Source organism: Dipodomys ordii, unplaced genomic scaffold (genome assembly GCF_000151885.1).
Source record: "Dipodomys ordii isolate 6190 unplaced genomic scaffold, Dord_2.0 Scaffold24, whole genome shotgun sequence".
NCBI classification, from domain to species: Eukaryota; Metazoa; Chordata; class Mammalia; order Rodentia; family Heteromyidae; genus Dipodomys; species Dipodomys ordii.
The window spans coordinates 15,340,661-15,366,214 of NW_012267240.1; the positions used below are offsets into that span (position 1 = coordinate 15,340,661).

General features: G+C 38.9%; 1 protein-coding gene across 1 annotated transcript in view; it reads left to right on the forward strand.

The window, feature by feature from the left end:
* Positions 1–25,554, forward strand: part of Itga8 (integrin, alpha 8) — a 165,319-nt gene that overhangs the window by 38,365 nt on the left and 101,400 nt on the right. The window contains exons 8-13 of the mRNA XM_013014739.1: positions 46–90; positions 6,541–6,584; positions 8,005–8,061; positions 11,023–11,075; positions 21,479–21,684; positions 23,567–23,773. Of these exons, the coding sequence (XP_012870193.1) occupies positions 46–90; positions 6,541–6,584; positions 8,005–8,061; positions 11,023–11,075; positions 21,479–21,684; positions 23,567–23,773 (612 nt within the window). The remainder of the gene's footprint in view (positions 1–45; positions 91–6,540; positions 6,585–8,004; positions 8,062–11,022; positions 11,076–21,478; positions 21,685–23,566; positions 23,774–25,554) is intronic.

The window sequence follows — 25,554 nt, forward strand, 5'->3', positions numbered from 1 at the left end:
ATTAAGTCATGATTTGTCTATTTTTTTTTCTTAACCGTACAATAGGATACTCAGTTGCTGCTGGGGAATTTACTGGGGACTCTCAACAAGGTAAAAGAAATTGAACTTATGTCATTTAAACATGCATAGAGATATGAAAATGAAACAAAGAAACCTATTGGGGATGTTTTTCAGGGAAGGGAATGGGAGGCAGGGAGTGTGATGAAGGGATCAGATTGTTTGAAATACAGCATAAATATATGTGGAGATGGATTAATAAAATCCCCACCCATAGAATGCAAAAATAATTTTTAAATAGCATAAGGAAAAGTAGAATGTCATAAAATCGCCCTTCTCATTCTAGAAAATGTATAGAAATAGAATGGAAATATAGTATTCTTAAAAATAATATATATTTTGGTGCATTTTAAACCTCATTGACTATGAAGAATCAATAATTATCTAGTTAAGTAAAACATTAGAGCAGTAGTCCTGTGTTATGAATGAAAAGTATATAGACTTAGACAATAGTTGTTTTCCTAGAAACAGATCTGATTTGAACATTTGAAATCCCTCTTTGTGTGTGTGTATGTGTGTGTGTGTGCATGAGTGCATGCACCAGTTTTGGGACTTGAACTTAGGGTGAATACTGTCCCTGAGCTTTTATTTGCTGAAGGCTAGCAAGACTCTACCACTTGAGCCACGTGTCAACTTCCTTCTTTGTGCTGGTTAATTGGAGATCAGAGTGTCATGGTCTTTCCAGCCCAGAATGGTTTTGAACCACAGTCCTCAGATCTCAGCATCTTGAGTAGCAAGAATTACAGGTGTGAGCCACCAGTACCCAGCATGAGCCCTCATTTTTTTTCTTAGTTTTCTTTTTTTTTTTTACTTTAATTTCAAAATCTCAAATTATAAGTCTCCAGAACTATTCTCCCTACCCAGTCAATCCAATATACCAGAAAACATTCCTTTTCAGCTTTGGACATGCTCAATCCCAAAATAATAAATGAATTTCTCATGTATGCTCCCCTCCTACTTTCTATTTTCAATCCTGAGGTTGAAAGTTCTGTTTTCAATCTTTAAATCCTGTATCGGGCCCCGTCTTCCAATGGCCAACGGCTCTAGCTTAATTTATAAGCCAATTTCAAATGCCATCATCTCCTAAAATAAATTTTCACGTCCTTCTATAAACTGTTATACCCCGTCACTTCTTACTTTCCAAAGGCACTTGCCATTCATCTACTTGTCAAACATTTTTGCACACCGACTATGAGCCAGGCTCTTTGTTAAGGGTGGAGCATGCACAAATGATGTTTAATCTCAAAATTTACAATCTGCTAGGTCTGATAGACATTAAATACTGAACACAAAATAATACTTCAAAACTCTGTAAAGTACTACGACAAAGGAATGTGAGGGTGACATTGAAATGAATCTTTGAAGGATGAGGGAAGGTCCAGACAAAGTACCCAGCTTTTATCTGGTAAGGTGTGTAAAAGAGTAGAATGGTCCAGGAAATCTATCTAATTTGATACTGATAAGAGGAGCAGGACCCAGATGCACTGGGTTTTACAGGCCATGGAAAGGAATTGAATTTAATGCAACATGCAAGACAGAAGCCATGAAATACTGAAGCAGAGGAGTAAATATAATACAATCGTGCTTGTGATCTAGAAAGCACAAAGAAAAAAGAGAAAGGAGTAGAAGAACAATGAGAGGAAGAGAAATCACACGGACAGATCACTGGCTGGATGAGGGTAGTAAAGAATGTGTTTTATGTGGCATTTTTATGCTCCGATCTGTCTCCTTAAGACACTTCCTATTTTTCTCCCTCACAGACTAGATTCTGTTTTGCTCCCAATGGATTCTTATGACATTCTAAACCATTGGAGTCAAGATCCACATAGATTCAACTTCTAACTTCACTGCTGCTATATTACTTAGGATATGAGACCCTCCATGATTTTCATTTGCTTTTATTTAACTATTATTCAGCATTAAAGAATAATCATACATAAAATACTAACAATTTAGTAGTAATTACCTTTTACTATTAATACTACCTAACTCAAAATATTATTCTGAAGATCACAGGAGAAAATGAACAAAAAAAAATATCTATCTTACCCAAGGTAGTAAGTGATAACTTCTATTTACCTAGTAATATTTATCAATACAACTCATCATCAATCAATAAATGGCATTTTCCATCTTGTTTCCTATGAACATTGACTACATTTTAGTAAGTGTTTTATCTATTTCATAAATAATAAAGTATAAATGTTACCTGGTCACCTCTAGGAGTCTTTCCAGATCTTTTTTTTTTTTTGGGTCCGGTCGTGGGGCCTGAACTCTGGGCCTGGGCGCTGTCCCTCAGCTCTTCAGCTCAAGGCTAGCACTCTACCACTTGAGCCACAGCACCACTTCCGGCTTTTTTCTTTTTGCTTATGTGGTGCTAAGGAATTGAACCCAGGGCCTCAGGCATGCAAGGCAAGCGCTCTACCACTGAGCCACCTTCCCAGCCCTCCAGATCTTTTAAGAGTTTTGTCTTGATAAGGTCTTCCAAGCAAAAATTTATAAACTTTTTGCAGTTTGGTAGAAGTTGAAAATGTGAGTTTTTAAAAGAATGTTTATTTTCTTTTAAATACAAGCTAACTCTTAAAGAGCATCCCTTTCTATTAATTTTTCTTCAAGCTATTGAAAGGCTAGATATTGGAGTCACTATAGGAAAGAATCTGGAGGCCAACTTCTGGCATTTACACCCTGAATTTCTTAGTTCTGAGACTTTCCCAGGTTATCTAGCATCTTGGAATTTCTATTTCTTCATTCCTAAAGCAGGAATGATGGCCACAGTACATCTATCTCATATTACTTTTTTCAGGAATAAATGAGCTGGTGTTATATAATCATAAGACTGTATTAGCAATGCATGCTATATAATAAGTCAGCATTAACTATAGGAAAGAATCCTATGATTGAGGGGCCATCAAACACAGAATTGAAAAAACCAGTAGTTTCACCCAAAAAAGTCTACTCTTCTAATCTCTTATGGAACAATTCAGCAAAGGAAATGATAAACTGTGCCCAATTATTTTCTTTCTAAACTGCACTGAGTATGGATCCACGGAGACTAGTAGTAATCTACAGTAGCACATGCTAGATTAAGATAATTAGAAACAACAGAAACTTAACAATAGCTATCAGAAACACTCAGACAACGCTTCCACCTTTTTATGTGACTTGGAGATACCTAAAATAAAAGCACCATCAAGGACATTACAATCAGTTCATTAGACCATGAGGAAATGAAGGCTTCCTATGTTCACAAGTAATTAGACAAGAAGGAGTAAGAACTCTATGAAAAAGAATTACTGCCTTTAACTTGTAGAGTTGTTACTTTAGAGTCTTTGCACCTCTGGACTTGGTCCACAAAAGGACTTTACTGGACTTGAACCTTTAATAATTACTCAATGTTTCTATGTATTGATACTATTCTGCTGCGAAGATCCCTAACTTTCTTCCAGATTAAGTGTGTTTGTTACTTTAAAAGGCTTATGTGCCTCTATTCTTAATTTGGAATTGCACATGGTGAGCTGGCTCTGACCAATCTCAAAATGGATGCAGAAGAAAGAAGATATAATGAGACTAACTAACTGCCTACTAACTATGAGCTCTACAGTGACTAAATCTAAGCCCAGTTTACCTGTGTATCACAATAAATATCAATGCCTCCTTTTAGAGGCTAAGGGAAATAGCTGCACATGGAACATAATTTAGTAAATAAAAGACCTTCAATAAATGCTAATCTTCTTTCTGCTTCTCATTAGTGGATTGGACAGCCAAGTAATGAATTTCCAAGTCAAGAACCCATTTGTTTTCCCTAAACATATTGTTGATATTAAGAAATTTCTGAATAACCATGAGTTGCTGGAACGGATCTAAGAAAAGCCTACTTTCTTTTCTGACTGAAAATTTCTATAGTTGAGTGACAGTTCTAATTTGACATAGACCCTGAGCAATTAAAGTATTCCCATCATTTATAAGTAATTATGAATATCTTTAACAGCTCCTCCCTGATGTGGTCATAAGAGACTGAAAACTCCAAGGTTACTGTGCGTGATAGCAGATTAGTTTTTAAATTCTGAATGTTTGTGGGACAGGAGACATAGTGTTCTCCATGCATCTTGTAGCATAATCCCCCCCAGATCATTCTGCTTGACAAGAATGACCCTAAAATCAACCAACTGAACTGTAATTTTGATTTATTTCCATTGTCAGGAAGATTTAATTCACATCTCCCAAAAGGTTATTGAAAACTCAGCAGTGTATGACCCATTCTGAAAACTTTTGTGGCTAGGGACTCAATCCAGATGGCTTTATTTAGCTGGACTTCATATTATTCTTCAAGAGCATGCTTTATCCTGCCTCTTGGTAGATAAATGATCCACATTCTGTCCTAGGCTGACCTTCCTCTTTGCACTTTTAAATCCCATTTCCTTTAGAACCATTAAACTCCAGCAATTCTTGCTTTTCGATTTTAGTTATCTATTTCTCCCTCCTTCTCCTCCATTATTTCCACTATCACACTGTTTTTTCTTTCTTTCTTCTTCTTCTGCTTTTTTTAAATTAATGCCAGTCCTGGGGCTTGAACTCAGGGCCTAGGTGCTGTCCCTGATGGTTTTTTGGTTTGTTTCTGGGTTTTGTTGTTGGTTTCATTTCCCCTCAAAATTAGCACTCCACCACTTGAGCCACAGCTACACTTCATGCTTTCTGGTGCTTAATTAGAGATAAGAGTCTCATGGACTTTCCTACCTGGGCTGGCTTCAAACCATGGTCCTTAAGTCTCAGCCTCCTGAGTAGCTAGGATTACTTGTTTCCTGTTGTTATCTCCCCCACATAAAGAAAAAAATTCTCTTATTCCCCAACCCTCCATTTCCTATCTGTAGTTCTCTGCTTTGAAAGAACTACAGTCTTCTCCACCTGCATTCTCCGGCCAACAGAGGGATCCTTAGATCCCTCCTCTTAATCCCCTCTGTTGGTCCTATTTCTACTCCAGCAACTCCTGTTAAGCAATCCGCATGCCTCCATGTTGCACATCTCCCGTGGCTAACAGAATGACTCACCCCTCCTCATTTCTCCATTTAGCTTCTTTAACCTTGGCAGCTCTTTCATTTCACTCATGCTTGAAGTTTCTCCGGATGAAACCCATTGACGGGTTCCTGCTGTTTGAGTTCCATCATGGTCATCTCATCCCATCGCAGAGAGAATTCCAGGTTGATGGATCCAACTCTACTCAACAACTTTACTTGAGTAGCGACTCCAAATTCAGTGAGCCAGTAACTGGATATCTGACCTTCCCCTACTGAGAGGTGTGGTGTCCTCTATTGTCATTCTCCCAGTTGGGACCCAATACCATTGTCATCCTCCAGATTTCCCAAGCCAAAAAGCTTGGAAGTCAGCCTTGGCATGTGGCCCTTATTATATGTCCCATGTCCAATCCATAAGCAAGTCCTGTTCTCTAAACCCTCAAAATAACTCTGTTTAGATTACTTCTTACCTGGTCCATAGCTTCTACTCCAATCCAAACTGTAACACTGAAATAGCTTCCATCATCTGTCACCTTTATGACTGTAGTAACTTCTTAACGGATCTTCCTAATCTCCCTGCTTTTACCTTTCTGTAGTCTACCCTAACTCCATCATGAAAATGCATCTCTAGAACAGAAGTCAGATCATGTAATTCTTTACTTTCGCTCATTCCAACTCATATTGTTCATTGAAAATGAGTCTCACAAATTGGTCTGCATGATCCTCAGATCTCAACCTCCTGGGTAGCTAGGATTACAGGCATGAGGAACTGGCACCCAGCTAGAAATACTCTTGAAAAATCAGTTGTTCCAACTCCCATATATTGCAAATGATTAGAAGAAACTAGATTCAGTCATTTATCCCAGTTGTATGGCAGACCTGAGACAGGAACCACTGCTTTCTGAATCTAAAGCCAGTACCCTGCCCAAGGGAATATTCTGACCCTTCCTCACAACGTTGTCTCCACTGCCACTGAAACTTTCTTCTTGGGAAAATCTTGGCTTCCAAATTGCCCCTAAGTTGCTGCCAACAGTTGTAGAAGGCCCACTTCTGATACTCCAGGATATGTGGCCTTTCCTTGGGTGACCAAAATTGTTTTAGCATGTTTAGGTGACAAGAACTTTATTTCTATGCCTGTATCAAGTATGGTCCCATGTTGAAGGCTAGTGACAGTATGAGAGGCTTAGCATATAAATTGCATGCAAACCTGAAAAGCCAGGCTGATGATCTAGAGGCAGAATTGTGCTCAGGCTGCTTTATAAATTGAGAAGTTTCAGAGTAAAACCTTGGTTCCTATTTTCTACTGTTTGCAACAAAATCAAATGAAAATGTAAGTGTAAAAAGCCCTCAATTTCAACTTCTAACCCTCCACTCAATGGCTACACATTTAAGAGATCTAGTCTTTACCATCTATTGGTGGCATAGCTCAAAATATGTGTTATTCCCCTTCTAAAATGACTATTTTTATCCTCAGAATTGGTTGCTGGAGTTCCCAGAGGAGCACAGAATTTTGGATATGTAAGTACTGAGAGACAGCACTAGAATGTTTTCTTGCTGGTACAAAGAAATGTTTTCTCCCATACCATTTTAAGGGCTTTTTAATTTTCCTTTAATCATGAATTTCCCCCACTTACTGGGGGATTCCCTTACAATGCAGGAAGGAAAGTAAACCAGGTGAGATTTGCCCAGATCCATGTACTCCATTAGCTAGCTGCATGGATTGTAGGGCCTAGTTTAAAGTTAAAATGTGGGGTGTATAATTATTAAATTAGTATTAAAATTTATTAAAAATTATTAAGACAGTAACAATGGAGAATAAAATCATTAGGCTCTATCTAAGTTAGGGCTCTGAGTGACTACATTGATCTCCTACCCTAGAGCTGGTCTATACCACAGCTGATCTACATGTAAAAGGTAGGATTATTGTAGAGGCTGCCATTGTTATCATCATTGACACTTTACTATGTCTGGTATGGTAGAAATAATAACATCAGTGTTATTTTGCTAATGTCTTGGTTTGCTAAGACCACCATAATAATTTTCAACAAACACTGTGCCTTATTGCAATGTAGGTGTATTCTCTCCTAGTTCCCAGAGGCCACTAATATGAAGTAAAGGTTAAGAGTATGTGCATGCCCCCTCCAAAGCATCTAGATGCAGTTCCTTGTTGCCTCTTCCAGCTTCTGGTGACTCTTTTCTTGGCTTGTGGCAACATCATTCCAACCTCTGACATCTTCACCTTATCATCTCTGTATCTATATGTAGCCTCTCCTCTTTTTATCCGAATATAAGTCATAGGACTTGGGGCCTGCTTAAGATGATCATATCTCAAGATCCTTAGCTAATTTCATCTACAAAGATACTATATCCTAATACAATCTTATTCTGTGTTTCCACATAAACATAGAATTTGTGCTGGACACTCTTTAAACCCATTACAACTAGTTGCCATAAAGTTACCAAAATGATCGTCTTTTTAATATATATAATATTTATATGTAATATGATATCTATAATTATAATATTCAAATATTTCTAAAAAAATCTTGCTATATGGTTAGTACCTTAAACTTCTATACTTATTGAAAAGAATTCTAAATGCCAATTTTATAAGCACCAAAGCAGTTTTAGACAAAAAAAAACCTTAACTAAGTTAACCAATAATCAAGGCAGTTGCTCTCAATGTGATTGAATTCAACTATTACTTCCCTACAAAATATATGCACTGAAAGTTATGTCTAAAAATATCCTAGACACTCATAAACAGAAAGTTTAATTTTGGTTTAGATCATTTTCTTGGGCTTGCTTATGTTTTATATCTGACTGATCATTTATTACTCTTCACAAAAAATGTTAAATGATTTAAGTTGCAATTTTTTTTAAAAAAACCACCCATTGTATATCTAACTATATGCCTATCTAATTTCTGTAATTTCAGGTCTCAATCATTAACTCAACAGATATGACCTTTATTCAGAATTTTACTGGTGAACAGGTAAAGATATTTTCATATAAAATGATAAATGTCACTCTGTTCTAATAGTGTATTTTAATGAACATGGCATTTATTCATTCACTCAGATGTTTAATAAGAAGCTACTCTGTGGTATAAATTGTTGTATGGAAAGTGAAAACAAAACAGAGCCTCGGGCAGTATCCCAGCTCTCAAGCAGTTGTAAATGAAGTGGGGCAGTTCTCAAGATAATTTCAGACAGTGATCAGTGATGTAAAGAAAAAACATTTTAACTATATAACATTGTTGTGTGGGTGTTAAAGGGAGTAGATGGCAAAGCTTTTACCTGGTATGGTCACAGCATCTCTAATGCAAAGCCATTAAAAGCCCCTAGGAAGATTCAACCAGAAGCAACTTGACATGTCTGATTAGCACAACGCAGGCCACAGTAGCTATAAGCAAGCCAACGAGCAAGAAGTAGATGCTAAGAATAAAAGATGCAGGCATCTTCCAGGAGCCTTCATCAGTAACTCCCTAGTTTCAAGAGGTTTTTGGTTTTGTTTTGTTGTTTTAGCTGCATTCAGTCAGAAGTGTACACTTTGATCTTAGCAGCCTGTATCCAGCTTCTGTCTTTCAAGGAGATAGGCCTGCTAAGGAAACCCCTTCCTCCAGGTTGCCAAGGGAGAATTCCATTTTCTTGTTTGTAAAAATTTCTTGGTCACTCTATGCTGCACTTAAAAATGAGAGTTAATGAGGTCATGGGTAGAACAGACCGAGGTCTTGATAAAGTGACTACATAATTGCTCATGATAAGTGGCAGCCTTGGGAAAAGTAGCATTGCATGGTGGGAAATAGCTGGGATGATGATTAGTTTCTGTAATGCCATCTAGAGAGTAACATGGAGGACACATGCTTCTGCTGGCAGAGTAGTGTGTGTGTGTGTGTGTGTGTGTGTGTGTGTGTGTGTGTGTGTAAGCATATGTGCAAGCATATGCACACACATTGCATTGAAGGGAATAAATCACACCCATCGCTAAGAACCCAGGAAATTGGAGGAAAAGACGGAAACATCAGGAAACACACACGGCGCTTCCTAGCTTCTCCATGTGTGCTAAGAAGGAAAGAATCTGAAAGAGCAGGTTAGATTGCAGTTGTATGCAGAATTTGCATAATCTTTCTCATTGCTAGCACTGAGTAGGACTTCACAGCACACATTATGTTCCTCAAAAGCAAAAGGCTGGGATGGGAGACAAGACTTGTCCTATGGTAGGTGTTTCTCAGTGCCTGGTGGTCAGTTCTTGGTACTTCCTTTCTGTAAGATAACCCTGGCTTCTTCCAGGACTCATGCAACTGGCCAGAGTGGGCCTGGCTTCTGTGTCCCTTCTTCAATGTAACTAAATCCCTCCCATGAGCCTCAGTTTTACAGGGGATTCCTACACACCATTGTCCTGGTCTCTTCCTCCCAGAGAATAGACGTTCCTTCTTAGCCACTGTCATGCGCTGAGGTCCAGAAAAACAGGATCTTACTGCTCCTGTGCAGAAATATGATGCATCTAAGGTCGCTGTTTGTCTGGGTATTTTGACCTGCTGAGATTTGCTACACTTCTTTAATCACGGAACATGGTCTTACCATCTAAGGGAGTCATGTCAACACGATTAATTGAGTTTTTTAAATGAATGCTTTGGGGGATTCAGACTACCTGTTATCATGAGATTTTTAACAGATGTTTTATGTCTTTTATGATACTCTCATGGATGGTATGGAGAAATGAGATGATTGAAGATGGAGAGTTTGTAAATTTTGAACAATACCCTTTAGAGGGTGGTCTAACCAGTACATGCAGTATGCGTACATGACAATATAACAGTTCCACTAATGTGTGCAGTTAATATGCTTATGTGATAAAAGAAATCAATAAAAGAAAAATAATGTAGCAAGATTGCTATGGCCAGATCTCTTTCTTGTATCTTTTTATCATTGGAATTATTTTCAACAATATTACATTGAATGCTCCTATAACTTCTTGTCTTCATTACTACCTAGCCTTAGAACTTAATGTGTAGATGGCAAAATTTCCCAGGGTGAAAGCCACACAGTACCATCATGGAGTAAGAATTTCACCATCTGTGTTTGCAACAAAGAAAAGAGATGAAAGAAGGGATCGCTTGCACAGCAGGTCCCACTCTAGTGTTTACTCACTCAGCAAAGAGGGTTTGGCACCTGGCATCTACATTAATACGATGCTCTGATATTGCAGAGAGAAGAACAAAATGTACTAAAATCTCCCTCCATGGAGTACACTTTCTTGAGGACTGTATGTTCATTAAATGATTTTTAAGCAGAATTGATAAGTCAAATCTGAAAATATTAAAAATGCTGAAAATACATATTCAAAACAAAAAATTTCAGAGACAAAAATGTAAGGTGACTATGCTATATTGCTTATAGAAAAGATTTGTGAGGTTTCATTAACTGTGAGCTCAACAAGTCTCCCAAAGTTAAAAATGTTTTTAAAGTTTCAACAAGGTAGAACCCAAAGTAGGGGATAAATGTAAATCCTGCGTCTCATGATATCTCTGAGGATAGGGATCTGTATGGTGAACCATCTACAAATGTTTTCCCAGGAGACCTCATATGCAGTTGAAATCTGGTGTATTCTATGGATTCAAGATGGCAGAATTAGATGGGTCTAAATACAAGAAGTTATGGGAGGTTCACATGTAGCAAAGAACATTCAAACAGTAACATCCACAGATTGAATGGGCTGATTGTTGAGAATAGCCAAAAAATATCCAAGCAGATGTCAGGGTTATTAGGGGAAAAATTATTCATTGAGTCAGGGGTTAGACTAAATGATTCAAAGACCCAGACCATGTTCAAGAGTTTATGAATTTAAATGCAAAAATGTAGCCACAATCAGATTCATCTCTCCAGAATGTTTAAGAGTGACTATAAAAATGACTTCTAGACAAAATATATTACCCTATGGTTTTCTTTTGCAGATGGCATCTTATTTTGGATATACTGTTGTGGTATCTGACGTTAACAATGATGGGTAAGTTTATAAGAACATCTGCACACTTAATGTACATTATGTTCATCCACAAAGATGTTATATTTCTTTTTCACAAAGTACATCCTTCCATACTTCCTCAACAAGATAGAAGCCCTCTTGTTTCAACTTTTTTTTTGGTTTAGAACAAGAGGATACATCTAATAAAAAATTCTGTCATCCTATTTTATGTCTTCACTGAGATTTTCCACATCTGCCACTTTCAAAAGAGGACTATTTTATTTAGTTTTTTAAATTTAACACCATGAAATGAATCATCGTTAGCCAGTTGAGATCCATCACCATTGAGGCCTTGCTTCATTAATCTTTCTCTGCTTCTAGAAGTTTCCCCTAACATATGATATAGTCATAAAACATTTGCATATAAATCATAAGGAGATTTCTTTTCCTTCTAACATTGCTTTAACCAACATCTGAGTAAAATCCATGCAGAGGGATGGAATAATAATGTTATTTTTCAGTTTACACTAGTAAATTACAGTTGAACTTGGACCAAACAACACAGCTGAAATGTGGTTTTACATAAGTCATGAATTCAAAAATTGTTATTAAACATTCTTTTGTTTCACTCAATGTGCCTGATAAATGAACAAATCATTAAATAATACAATCTCAGCCATGAATGGTGGTACATGCCTGCAATCCCAGCACCTGGGAAGCTGAGGCTGGATGATCACAATTTAAAGGCCAATCTAATACAAGCCACACTGAGACCTTGTCCAAAAACAAGGAAGGAAAGGAGGATGGATGAAGGGAAGGATGGAAAAAGTCTTAAATTTGAGATTTACTGATTATCCATATGACCAATACTACTAGAACCCCCACCATATGAAGGCATTGTTCTTGGTGCTCTACACACTACAATGGTGAGTGACCCCACATCTATTCTCGTTGAGCTCATATTTCTATAGAAAGCAAGTATCTGAATAATTCTTAATTTGTTCCAGGATGCACCAAGCATTTCAGATAGGTGGTAGACAGACCTTCCTGTCCACCACATAAGCTACATACTTTGATTGATAATGAGGCATGAATATAGACATTGATTGTCAAAAATGTACTGCCCCAGTGAGTTTTCTGAAAAGGGTAGATTAACATGAGAACAACTGTACTTCCTACTCACATTAGCTTTGCATATAAAACTGCTCTTTAAACTGAAATCTGAGTTGGGCTGGGAAGGTGGCTCAGTGGTAGAGCGCTTGCCTTGCATGCCTGAGGCCCTGGGTTCGATTCCTCAGCACCACATAAGCAAAAAAGCCGGAAGTGGTGCTGTGACTCAAGTGGTAGAGCGCTAGCCTGAACTGAAGAGCTGAGGGACAGCGCCCAGACCCAGAGTTCAGGCCCCACAACTGGACCCCTCAAAACAAACAAAACAAATTGAAATCTGAGTTAAAAGTGAAAACGAAAAGCAGAAGGCAAAGAGTGAGAATGGTAAGGGATGCATTTTAAATTGACTACATGGCAAAGGGCAGCCTCAATGATAGGATTCCAGAAGAGAAGAGACCTAAAGGAGAGGATGGAAGAAGCCAGGAGTTTCCATGGGAGAGGAATGTCTTGGTCATATAGCAAAATAGGCAAATTCTTGGAGGTGGAAGCTTCTGGAATGTTCTAGAAAACTACAAGGGGGTATGAAGAGGAATGTATGGCTATTCTAGGAAGGTATAGAACTCGTGGCATTGACTCCAAATGGCTATACAAGTGGGCTAGGTGGAGTCTTTCCAGGAAGATACAACACTTTGTGAGCAGTGGAAGATTCCAAGGGAAGAAATGGCCTGTTGAAGCATTGGTTTCCCCAGATGGATCTATCACATCAGCAGCTTGGATCAGTGAAGAAGCAGTGGAGGAAGCAAACATAGCTGCACTCGGGTATATTTCACACATCTGCTTGAGCATGAATCACATCCTGCAAGCAGTTAACTTAAAATTAAATTGCCTTAACCACCAATCATCTGAGTTGTGAAAAGAAAGTCACCATAAGGGCCAACCAGTCAAGATGACCAACTTGGATCATCTGTAATTGCTATCAATGCCGCGCAGTAATTTAGGACTCGAAGTCAAAACATAGCATGACATTCAGATTTAACGAGCATATCCTATAGTAACAATAAAAACCCTATAGAGTTCAAGTCCTATGACCAACCACAGCAGCAAAAAAAAAATCCTTACCGATGTGTATAGACGTTTGTGTCTTAGACAACCATCTATACACACAGGCCCTCTCTCTTGAGTGCCTGGCAGGATCTCAGGGGGCCAGCTTTGGTCCACATGGTCCCATCCGGGAGCCAAGCCCACTGACAATCCTTGCAAGTTTTTCCAGCTTTCATAACATGCCCTCAAGGCCACTTTCTACTTCCCAGAAGGATCCTCAATTTAGACAGAAGCAAGGTTTCATGACAATATTTATAGGACATAGTCTTGCCATGTAAAGGGGGAGAAAGGCTTTGCTGTTTTTGCTTTGTTTTGTTTTGTTTTTAGAAAAAGATTTCATTGGTTTTCTGCTGATCAAAACAACATGGTAATAACACACACAGGAATTTTTAAGAGATAAATTTATTCTTTCATAATGATCCTAAAACTCATTCTCTATACTTTTTTCTCATTAGGCCCTGTACTGTCTTCTTAATTCTTCAGACTGTATTTAAGAAGTAGGTTCTTTCGCTTAATAGCACTATTCCCAAAGGTAGAGTGCTTATAGTTCAGTTTGATGTCTTTAATTGTTTAGATACAATGTAATTCAAGATTCTATTCTAAAATGAATATATTCTGGAAGTCATTCAAATTGACTACAGAAATGATTGTAAAGGCAGCAGATAAATAGATACAGACGGGCTAAAAGAATCACTTGGCTGGGTGGTTGGTCATGAAGAGCTCTGATTTGCCTGGTTGCTCACACCTATAATCATAATCATTCAGGAAGTTGATGTAGGAAAATCACAATAAGAGACATTTTGGGGGTAGTTAACCCTATTGGAAAAATAAATTCAAGCAAAATTAAAAAAAAAAAAAGAAGAAGAAGGATGGGAATGTCGATCTGCTGGTAAAGCATTTGCCAAATAAGCTTGAGGCCCTGAATTCAAACCCCTGCATGGAGAGGAAGGACGAAGAGGAAGAGGAGAAAGAGGGAAGGAGGAGGGGGTGGGGGAAAAGGGAAGATGGGAAAGGGAAGAAAAGAAGACTTATCCCCCCCATACACATGCATGCATACACACTTATGAGACCACCAAAGCAGACTTTCCCTTTGCTAACCAAGCAGGGGGAAAAGGAGAGAAAAGAAAGTATCATCAAGAAGTGACCAAATTCATAAACTGATAGGAAATCCACCCCCCCCCCGTGTGTGTGTGTGTGTGTGTGTGTGTGTGTGCACTCGCGTGTGCGCCCGCACATATGCACGTGCACGCATGTGTGTATTTTAAGAGTCGATCTCAGTGGGTTGGGTGGGTTGGGGGAGAATGTAGAAAGGGGTGACATTGATCAAGATGCATTGTGTTCATAAACTGCTTTGTACAACAGCAACTAATAATAATAATAACAAAAGACTAGAACTCACTGTCCCAAACCTCTTGTTTCAGCCTCCAGTGTGCTAAGCTGTGGGCTACCACACTTCAACATTAAAAATAAAATAGTTAGTTGTGGGGATTGTACTCTCAGCCCGAATTCTGTCCCTCAGCTCTTCAGCTCAAGGCTAGTGCTCTACCACTTGAGCCACAGCACTACTTCTGGTTTTCTGGTGGTTTATTGGAGATAAGAGTTTCACGGTTTTTCCTGTCCAGGCTGGCTTTGAATCACGATCCTAAGATCTTAACCTCCTCAGTAGCTAGGATTATAGGCGTGAGCCACCAGTGCCCGGCTCTAAATATATAAATATATATATATATATATATATATATATACACATATATACATATATACATATATATACATATTTTATTATCTTTCAGTCATTGTACAAAGGAGTTGCTATTCAATGAAGCAGTATATGAATGCAATGTGTCCTGATCAATGTCATCCTTTTCAATATTATTAAGAAGAAAAGCTCCCACTATTATAAACTTACAGATTTAGACCAAACAGGTATGTCCACACTAGGTGGCTGATGATATTGACAACCCATGATGATTTTGAAAAGTACCGATAAGCAAATTGGCAAAAGTAAGTTCTGTTTAATTATCTTAAGGTAGCCAGTGGTACAAACTCTGTGTATATAAACTGTGTGAGGAATTTCTTCACAAGCTTGTTACCAAATGCAGGCATTAGCATACAAAATGTACTGCTGTGGGAAAAAAAAGAGCCAAAGTTGACATCAACCTCTAAAACCACTTGGGTAGAGACAACATGAAGTCAGACTCCTCATGTTCAGTATTCCCAATGGTAGATCCTGTACATTCTATTACTACATCTATGCTTTGCTTCTGAAGGAAATGCATGTAATGTTCTGTGTCAAATGCCATGTAAAGGATGCACTCAGCTATTGAGCCTTGCATTGTGCTAGATTTTCAGAGTGGATTTAGACATAGAAAGGAGATAAGCCAGGCACCTCTGTAATCCTAACTAATTGGGAGGCTAACATCTGAGGATCATGGTTCAAAGCCAGCTCAGGCAGGAAAGTCATGAGACTGTTATCGCCAATTAACCACCCAAAACCAGAGATGGAGCTGTGGCTGTAGTAGTAGAGCACTAGCTTTCAGTACCAAAGGTCAGGGACAGCACCCAGGCCCTGAGTTCAAGCCCCAGAACCAGCACCAAAAAGAAAAGAAAGAGAGAGAAAGAAAGAGAGAGAGGAGAAAGAATTCTGCACAGAGGTTTAATGAAATCTGTTCTTAACCATTTGCTATTTCAAATAAAATGACATTAATGTGGACATACTTTTATGCAATACCACCACCAACAGAGCCCAAGTAAAGAAAGTGAATTTTAGTGAAACCACATTACTATTATTTCTCCATCATTGTTACTTTTGTTAAAATTTTAGATTAAAATATATTAAATACATGTTGAAATCTCTACACATATGCTACATACATGTACATTGTTTTAGGATAGCAGCCAACCTATCATTTGCAACTATTTATTAGAACATTAATGAAAACTATCTTTGCTAATAAGTATTTTAAAACTTGAAGCCTGAATTGGGATTATTTAGAAAAGGATTTGATCAATTTTAAAATAACTTAGTGGCATTCAGTCTACTAAAGAGACTTTCTAACTTTTGTCTTTTTCTTATGGTTCATGAAAAGACATATACTAGACATCTTATTTCCCCCACACAGACATGAACATTTGCATGTGCATGCACACACACACACACACACACACACACACACACACACACACACACCCCTGAAACAAAAAATCTGAGAACAATATTTATCTTTACTATGTATTACAAGACATTTACTCTATTTTCTATTATAGTATTTTTTTAATTCTTTTTAAAATTTGGGATAGACCTGTTAACTGGATTTCATAATCCACTAACAGGTTACAAGCTGAAGATTTAAAAACACCAGCCTCGGGGCTGGAAGGTGGCTCAGCAGTAGAGTGCATGCCTTGCAAGCATGAGGCCGTGGGTTCGATTCCTCAGCACCACATAAACAGAAAAAGCTGGAAGTGGCGCTGTGGCTCCAGTGGTAGAGCACTAGCCTTGAGCCGAAGAGCTGAGGGACAGCACCCAGACCCAGAATTCAGGCCCCACGACCGGCAAAGAAAAAAAAAAACACCAGCCTCAACAACAATATGTACTATGATTAAGTTCCATTGTGAATATAAATTAATATTTAGACTCAGTGCAAAATCTTCTACAAGACACATTGTACCAATTGAACCCGAGACAGTTATTGTGTCTTAATTCCATGAGGGTATAATTATAAATGAAGAACAAATGTTCCTTTTTCTTTTTTAAAGTATAGGGCGTTTTATGAGATTTATACTTGAGCATTAGGGAAATATATTTCAAAGAGAATAAATCAAGGCTGTCATATTATTTCTCGAATCCCAGGATTCTACAACGGGCTAGGCTTTCTCAATGTTAAGTCTTAACGTTGGCACTGAGGAAGGGACTGGGCAGTGAGCCCTGGGCATGCTCACACCCTTGGTGACCAATGAGAAGGCTTTCCTCCTCTATAAAAACCGAGCCTATGTCTCCATCAGGAGATGGTGAGCCAGTGCCTGGATGTCTCATTCTTAGGTTATAAGCAGCCACACCCAGAGAGACAGGTGACTTTAAGAGGAACTGGGAGAGCTCAAAACTCTGCTCTCTCTCAGCCAGGGTGACAAGCAATGTGAGCTTTGATTTTTATTTTTCTAAGTAAATGTACTTGAAACATGTTAAAGTTTGGTCTAAGTTTTAACAATGCAGCCTATTCTTGTGGAGTAAGAGAAGACAATTACCATCATTGCTGGGGTGCGTGCTACAGAGCTCAGTGCCACACACTCCCTCCTCTTGTGAGAGTTCAGTCAGCTGGAAACTGCTCCAGGAGGTTTTCCAGATGTTGTGTCTGCTGCTGGGGTAGACAAGTGAGGGCCAAGTGGAGAAGTAGCTCCAGACTCCAGGCTCTTCCCCAGTACTTCACATCCTGGTTCTTCCTAACAGGAGCCTTTGCTTGTTTTCATGGTCTAACATGTAAAAATACTCTGTGCTTCTTTTTCAACTACCAGCCCAGTACCTTAACAAGATGTATTGTTTATCAAATGCTACTCTGTAGTGTGTATGTGTGTAGGAGGGAGGGAGAGAGATCTTAAATGATAGATGAAAGATGTATCCTATTTCTGTATTATCCACCATTAGAGAAAGTAAGATCTGTGTGTGTGTGTGTGTGTGTGCGTGTGCGCGCGCACATGCGTGTACACCAGTCCTGGGGCTTGAACTCAGGGTTTGGGAGCTATCACTGAGATTTTTTTGGCTCAAGGCTAGTGATCCACCATTGGAGTCATCGCTCCATTTCCCACTTTTTGGCGAACTAATTGGAGAAAAGAGACTTCATGGACTTTCCTGCCCAGGCTGGCTTTGAACAGCAATCTTCAGCTGTCAGTCTCCTGAGTATTTAGGATTACAGGTGTGATCCACTGGCACCTGATTTGGACAAGGTAACTTTTGAATATGATCACCTCGTTATTAGAAAAGCCCTGTTTAAATTTCAACTAATATGTTGTCAAAATCCATGCTTTTTCTTTATTCATTTCATCTGCCTCAACGTACTTTTCCAAAGAGCTTTCCTATTCACTATTATTAATAAACTATTTATGGAGATGTGTTAGGTTTACAAGACAAGCAGTAAGCTGTTTCCCCTACTTGCTCACCTCTCAGTCTCCTACTTTCCTTATTACTGACACCTGGCATTGGTATAATCCATTTGTTACAATTGATGAACCCACACTGATATGGAGTGAACAAAAAGCACATATTCTTTTCTTGGTATTATGTGTGTTTTGCCAAATACATGCCAATGTGAGTCCATTATTACAGTATCATAAGAGTAGTTTTACTGCCCCCCCAAACTCCCATATGCACACGCATGTGTGTGTGTGTGTGTGTGTGTGTGTCCTGGGGTGTGAACTGAGTCCTGGACACTATCCCTAAGCTTTATTCCTCAGGGCTGGTGTTCTAGCTTTTTGATAATTAGCTGGAGATCATAGTCACATGGACTTTCCTGCCCAGGCTGGCTTTGAACCATGATTCTTAGATCTCGGCCTCCTCAGTTGTCAGGATTATAGGGAAGAGTATATAAAATTAGCTAGAGTATATATAAAATTAGTGTATATAAAATTAGTAGTATTTATTTCATTCCTCCATGTCTTTCTATGGCTTTGTAGTCCATTTCTCTTCAATGCTGAATAATACCCCATTGTATGATAAACCATGGTTTCTTTATCCATTTACCTACTAAGGAGTACCTTGGCGGTGCCTAGTTTGGGCAATGATACTGGATACTGCAAATATTTGTGTACTGAGTCCTGTATAAACACAAGTTTTTCAGGGGACATATGGTCGGACAGCCTAAGTTCAACTTTGAAAGAAGCTTCCAGAGTGGCTTTGTCATTTTTCCATTTGCCCCCACTACTCATGACTGAGCCCTTCACGGATCTACAACCTTGCTATATTTGGAGCTGTCAGCACTTTGGATCTGGGCCTTTCTAAGAGAATTTTAGTAGTATCTCACTGGCGTTCCTACTAATGCACGACATTGAGAATCTTTCCATGTGCTTGTTTGCTCTGTGTGTCTTTCTTGATGAGGTAGCTATTCAAATCTCTTGCCCAATTTTTAATTGGTTTTCTCTATTGGTCTCATTGTATATTCTATACCGATAGTGTGGATTAGAGCAATGGCATATAGTATTATAGGATGCTATATATTATAATACTATAATACAATGTGTTCTTCTTAAGTTGAGCTCTAAGAACTCATTGTACATTTCGTTTGTCTGATTTAGTGTACTGGAACCCTCCCACCAGACAGCACAGCAGGGCCTCTCAGTGCCCTAGCTCTGCTCTGGGGCACTGCACTTGGCTCCCACACTGCCATATGAACAACCCACTCTTAATCCTGTCAGGACTCTACCCAGACCAGTGCTCCCTCCTGTAGGGAGCACTCCTCCTTGGTATTCCTCCAGCACCCAGCCTCTCCCTGACTGGCATCCCAGAATGCATTGGGATCTCACATACTATTTTCCTTAACCTGACACATTTGTCATCATAGGAATAGCAAATTAACCTCACTTGTAAATTAAGGAGGGATCGATTAGTTCACCTAATAATAGTCATTGTTGAATTCTCTAAACAATCTATCATCGCATCTTAAACCTAATCGGAAAGGACTGTGACTCAGAAATGGACAATAAACTGATGTCGTCAAACAGACTGTAAACTAACAACATTGGGAAGATAACAAACTTAGAGAAAGTGTGAGGCAAGACTAAGTCAGTATGTCTTTTAGAACACTCATGTCTTAAAGTTTCTAGTCTTGAGGTAGGCACAGTGGTACACACCTGTAATCCCAGAATTTAGAAATCTGCAACAGGAAGATAGCATGTTTGAGGCCAACCTGTCTTGGAAAGCAAAAGAAAAGGAAGGAAAGGAGAGGGGAGAGTTAAAGACTGAGCAATGAGGCAGAAAAGAGGGGAGAGGGGAGGGAAGGAAGGTTCTGAGTAACTACTTTCATGTCATTCTTGCCTTTTAATATTGTTACATGACATATGCACTAAATATTAATATTACTTATATATCCACATTAATATATCACTAAATTTATTACATATGATGTCTCAGTATTACATTATTAGAAATAAGATAATATCTCCTAATGAAATTATATGAACAGCAGTACTGTGGTACTTTGATTACCTGAGAAACCTCAGCATAGACATAAAAGTTAAAGGTAACGTCGATTTCTTTGATTTCCTTTTGCTTCAAGTGGCTTTTATATCATTGTGTCTGCCAGGACAGGACTATCTTCACACAGACTTTAACTGAGGCCATTAGTAGAGATCAAGTTTATTATTTAGTTGGTATGACATTTATTAAGTATTTAAAAATAAAAACCAAATCAAATCACTTAGAAGGCTCATAGCCAAAAACAATTGTTCCCTGCTGTGTTCTTTCTTGTGCCATCTTTAACCATTTGCAATTTTTATTTTCTTGGCAGCTGTCTTCATCTCTAAATAATCTGTTTTGGTGCTAATACATTCAATGTGTTAATTTAACACCTCTTGTTTCTTTTGCCTATTATCTTTAAACAGTTGTGCAAAGGAGTTGCCATCCAACAAAGCAGTTTATGAATACAAAGCATCTTAATCAATGTCATCCCTTTCAACATTCTCATCCATCCCTCCCAGCCCGCCCCTTCCCTCCCTTTTCTTAATTTTTTTAAGGCTATACGTTGCATTCTTGACTGAATTCTGGACTGCATTCTCCACCCCTTGTCCTCTTCATTCATTTACCCACCTTTTATTTTCTTACAACATTCTACTTTGGAGACAAAACAAAGCAAAGGATATCTGATGATTATAATGTGTGTGTGTGTGTATGTGTGTGTGTGTGTGGAGAGAGAGAGAGATGGATGGATAGATAGATAGGTGAGGAGGGGTCAAAGGGAAAGGGCAGAGGAATGAAGAGAAGAAGGGGAAATGGAGGCAAGCATCCAATGTATAGCCTACAACATTAAGAAAAGTGAGGCAAGCGGTGGACAGGGGAGGGACAGGTAAGAATGTTGAAAGGGGTGATATTGATCAAGATATATAGTATTCAGAAAAGGCTTTGTTAAATGGCAATCCCTTTGTACAACTACTTAAAGATAATAGTAGTAATAATAGTAATAATAATAATTGTATTTTAAAAAGAAAGAGAGTCTTCTTGGTACTAGGTGGCTGATGGCTGTCTTGGTTCTCTACAGAATGGATGATGTATTGGTCGGCGCGCCTCTCTACATGGAACGTGAATTGGAGAGTAGCCCTAGGGAAGTAGGCCAAGTTTACCTCTATCTGCAAGTGAGTGCCCTCCTCTTCCAAGATCCTCAGATCCTCACGGGCACGGAGACCTTCGGGAGGTTCGGCACAGCCGTGGCACACTTGGGGGACCTGAACCAAGATGGATTTAATGGTAATACGAATCACATGTGAAAGCCACTTACATCTGTAGTTCATGTGCTGCTGCTTAAATGGAAAAATCAACCATTCAATGTATTTCCAAGGGTGTGGGGTGTACACTTATGATTACTGGCTTTTAATAAACTATGCAAAGTGTCAAGCAAACTGTAAGTTTCTATGTTTTGATTAATGTGGATGTCATAGAGAAATTTCCTCATGTTTGATTTAGAGAGACCTCTAACAGCTCTCAGTGGGGACTGAAGAGAACAAGAGAACATTCTGTGTTTATAGATTTAAGACAAATAAATATATGGCGGTACGTAAGCAAGTATATACTGCCTGGTGATTAGCCCATATGAGTTACAGATTGGTTATGCTCAATTAGTTTTGGTCTGTAAACTTCTAGCTTAAAGGCAATTCCAATGTTTACAATAAAACAGCATTCATTTAGGCCTGTGATTCTGGGAGTTTGGAATTCATGGCTATTCTCTAAGTACCTTCTCAGAACACCACGCATGTTTATACAAAATTTTACATTCATTTCCTGGAACTTGAAGCATCCATGTATTATTTTTTTTCTTGGTTGTTATGTTTATGTTTTTGGGGGAGGTTGTTATTGTTGTTTTGGGTCGTGGGGCTTGAACTCTGGGCCTAAGCGCTGTCCCTCAGCTCTTCAGCTCAAGGCTAGTGCTCTACCACTTGAGCCACAGCACCACTTCCAGTTTTCTGAGTGGTTTATTGGAGATAAGAGTCTCACGGACTTTCCTACCCAGGCTGGTTTTGAACCACAATCCTCAGATCTCAGCCTCCTGAGTAGCTAGGATTATAGTCATGAGCCACCAGTACCCAGCTCTGTTTTTGTTTTTGTGCCACGATTTCAATATACATCCCACACTGACCTCAAACTCAAGGTCTTCTTGACTCAACTTTCCAAGTGCTGGGATAAGAGTATGGCACCACATCTGGCCATTTCTTACTCAAAGTTGAGGGTACATCAGGAGTTTGCTATAACAAAGTAACCAGAGTTATTCATATCAGTTTGGTACTTTTGGCAAGCATTATTATACTTACGATTTCTTTGGGGAAAAAACTCTCAACAGTTAGTCATTTGTAAAATGTCATAAAGCATATAAGTGTGTGTTAAATACTTATGGCTCAAGAGGGATCTTTTTAAGAAAAGAAAAGCTTCTGATTGATTGGTTAGTTGGTTGGTTTGGTGGTGGTAGTAGTGGCTTTATACTTGTTCAGCTTGCTAAGCTCAGCTGGCACTCTACCACCTGAATCATGCCTCCAGCCTGGTTTCTAACTTTTTGCTAGTTCATTGGATATGATGTCTCCTGAACTTTTCTGCCTGGGAACTGGTTTGAAATACAGTTCTCTAGATCTCAGCCTCCTGAGTAGCAAGGATTCTAAGGGTGAGCCACTGGTACTTGGCTGACAAATTCTCGTTAAATGATTTACTGCTTTCCCACATTGCATTTATTCCCTATTATCCAAGCCTGGTTTAATTATCCGAGTTGTCTCTCCCAGAATATTTCCTTCTACATGTCTTGTCAAGCGTTTATGGTGTTTTCAAGAGCAAAGAGAAACATACTATGTTTTTACTTATTTACTTGCTCAATGAAGAGGTTTTGCATGTCTGGCTCAACTTGAATCCACTTAGAATCTGATTCACCTTTGAATGTCTGACTCACAGCTGTGCCCACAGGATAACTCAGCAGCTTCTTGTCAGATGGGTAAAAGACAACAGATAATTCTGTCACTACCATCCTGTGAATGCTCGTGGAAAATGTCACCAGCTCTTTGGGCTTTATGGGAGTGTTCCTTGGTTGTACTGGAGGGTTTTGCAGACATCTTCTTTATTTCACAGTGTGTTCCTGTGTCTCTGTTGGTAGATATTGCCATCGGCGCGCCCTTTGCAGGCAAGGATCAAACAGGCAAAGTGCTCATTTACAATGGCAACCAGAACGGCTTACATGCCAAGCCATCCCAAGTTCTACAAGGAAAATGGACTTCACAGACCATCCCCCCTGCGTTCGTCCCTTCTGGATTCGGCTTTTCGCTGAGAGGAGATGCAGACATAGACAAGAATGATTATCCAGGTAAGGTTTTCTTCTTTCCCTTGGAGAGCCTATCCTCCACCTCATAAAGATGAAGGTCACGTTTACATAGCACAGGGTTTTTCTGTATGATTCTAGAATGAATCCCATGAGCATTTTAAGGAAGACAAAAACATTTCTGAGGGAGGGAAGGGATAACAGTGTCCAAAGGAAATGTATTCTTGCCAGGGCCGGTGGCTCATGCCTGTAATCCTAGCTACTCAGGAGGCTGAGATCTGAAGATCACAGTTCGAAGCCAGTCCAGGCAAGAAAGTCCATGAGACTCTTATCTCCAATTAACCACCAGAAAACCAAAAGTGGCGCTGTAGCTTAAAGTGACAGAGCACTAGTCTTGAGCACAAAAGCTCAAGGACAGCACTCAGGTCTTGAATTCAAACCCCATGACTGACAAAAGAAAAATGACTTACATAACTGTAACCCCTCTGTACATCACCTTTATAATAACAATTTTAATTTTTTAAAAAAACAAACATTTCCCTTTCCAATTAAGCTGCATTAGAGAAAAAGTTGGTCAATTTTCCAACCCAGGTTTTCCTTTGACAATCCCACTCTAATGTAATCCCACTGTAATCCCACCGTGATCTCCATTGGCAAAGCCAGCAGGCAGCAGGCACCTTTCTGAAATAGTCTATTTCAACTTGTATTCATTTTATGCTCCTAAGTCATTCATCAATACATGACCCTCAATATTTGGTGTCGTAAGGCTTATGCTTTTAGAACATAAATATTGTTCCAACCATATTCTGGGGCTTTCCAAAAGTAGATTGTTTTTTTTTTAATTTTTATTTATTTTTTATTGTGAAAATACTGTACAGAGGGGTTACAATTCCATGGGCAAGATAATAGGTACATTTCTTATCAAGCATTGTAGCCTCCTCCTTTGTTTCCCCTTCCCATCCCTTCCCATCCTCCCCTCACCCCCCCACCCAATCCTCCCCGCCCCCCATAAAGTTGTAAAGTTCGTTTTCGACATAACAACTTGTACTTCTCATTGTTGCAACGGGTCCACCTGTATCCTTATTTAAATGACTTGCTTTTCCCCTTCCCCTCCACAAATTATACCGACATGAAATACAGTGAAAGCAGGGGTTATACTGTGGGGGAGGGACATACAAAGCAACAAAGAAATAATCTTATAAATGCGTTAGAAACGATCGCATGAAAGAAAAAAAACATTTGAATACATATCTTAGGGTTCATTTCCCTAACATCACCTTAAGTGACCTTTTCTGCTTGACTCAGACATATACTAGATATTGCAAATAAGGGAAACCATGGGACCTATGTTTCTTTGGGCCTGGTTTACTTCACTTAATATAATTCAAAAATAGATTGTTTTAAGTGATTATTTTTAATTAAAGTAAGATAATAAACTACCCAAGATTGATTGTAGTCTATCTAGATTATTTTAAAGATTATCTATCTTGGATAGATTATTATTACTTTAAAGATCACCTGTTAAAGAAATTGCTCATGAAGAAAATCATAAGCAATTTTTTTTTGTCAGTTGTGGGACTTGAATTCTAGGCCTGGGTGCCATCCCTGAGTTCTTCAGCTCAAAGCCAGCGCTCTACCACTTGAGCCACCATGTCACTTCCGGTTTTCTGGTGGTTAATTGGAAATAAGAGTCTCACGGACTTTCCTGCCTGGGCTTTGAATTGCTATCCTCAGATCTCAGCCTCTTGATTAGCTAGGATTACAGGTGAGCCACCAGCGCCTGGCTAAGCAGTTCTTTAAGAATATTTTTATTATCTTAGGGGTTC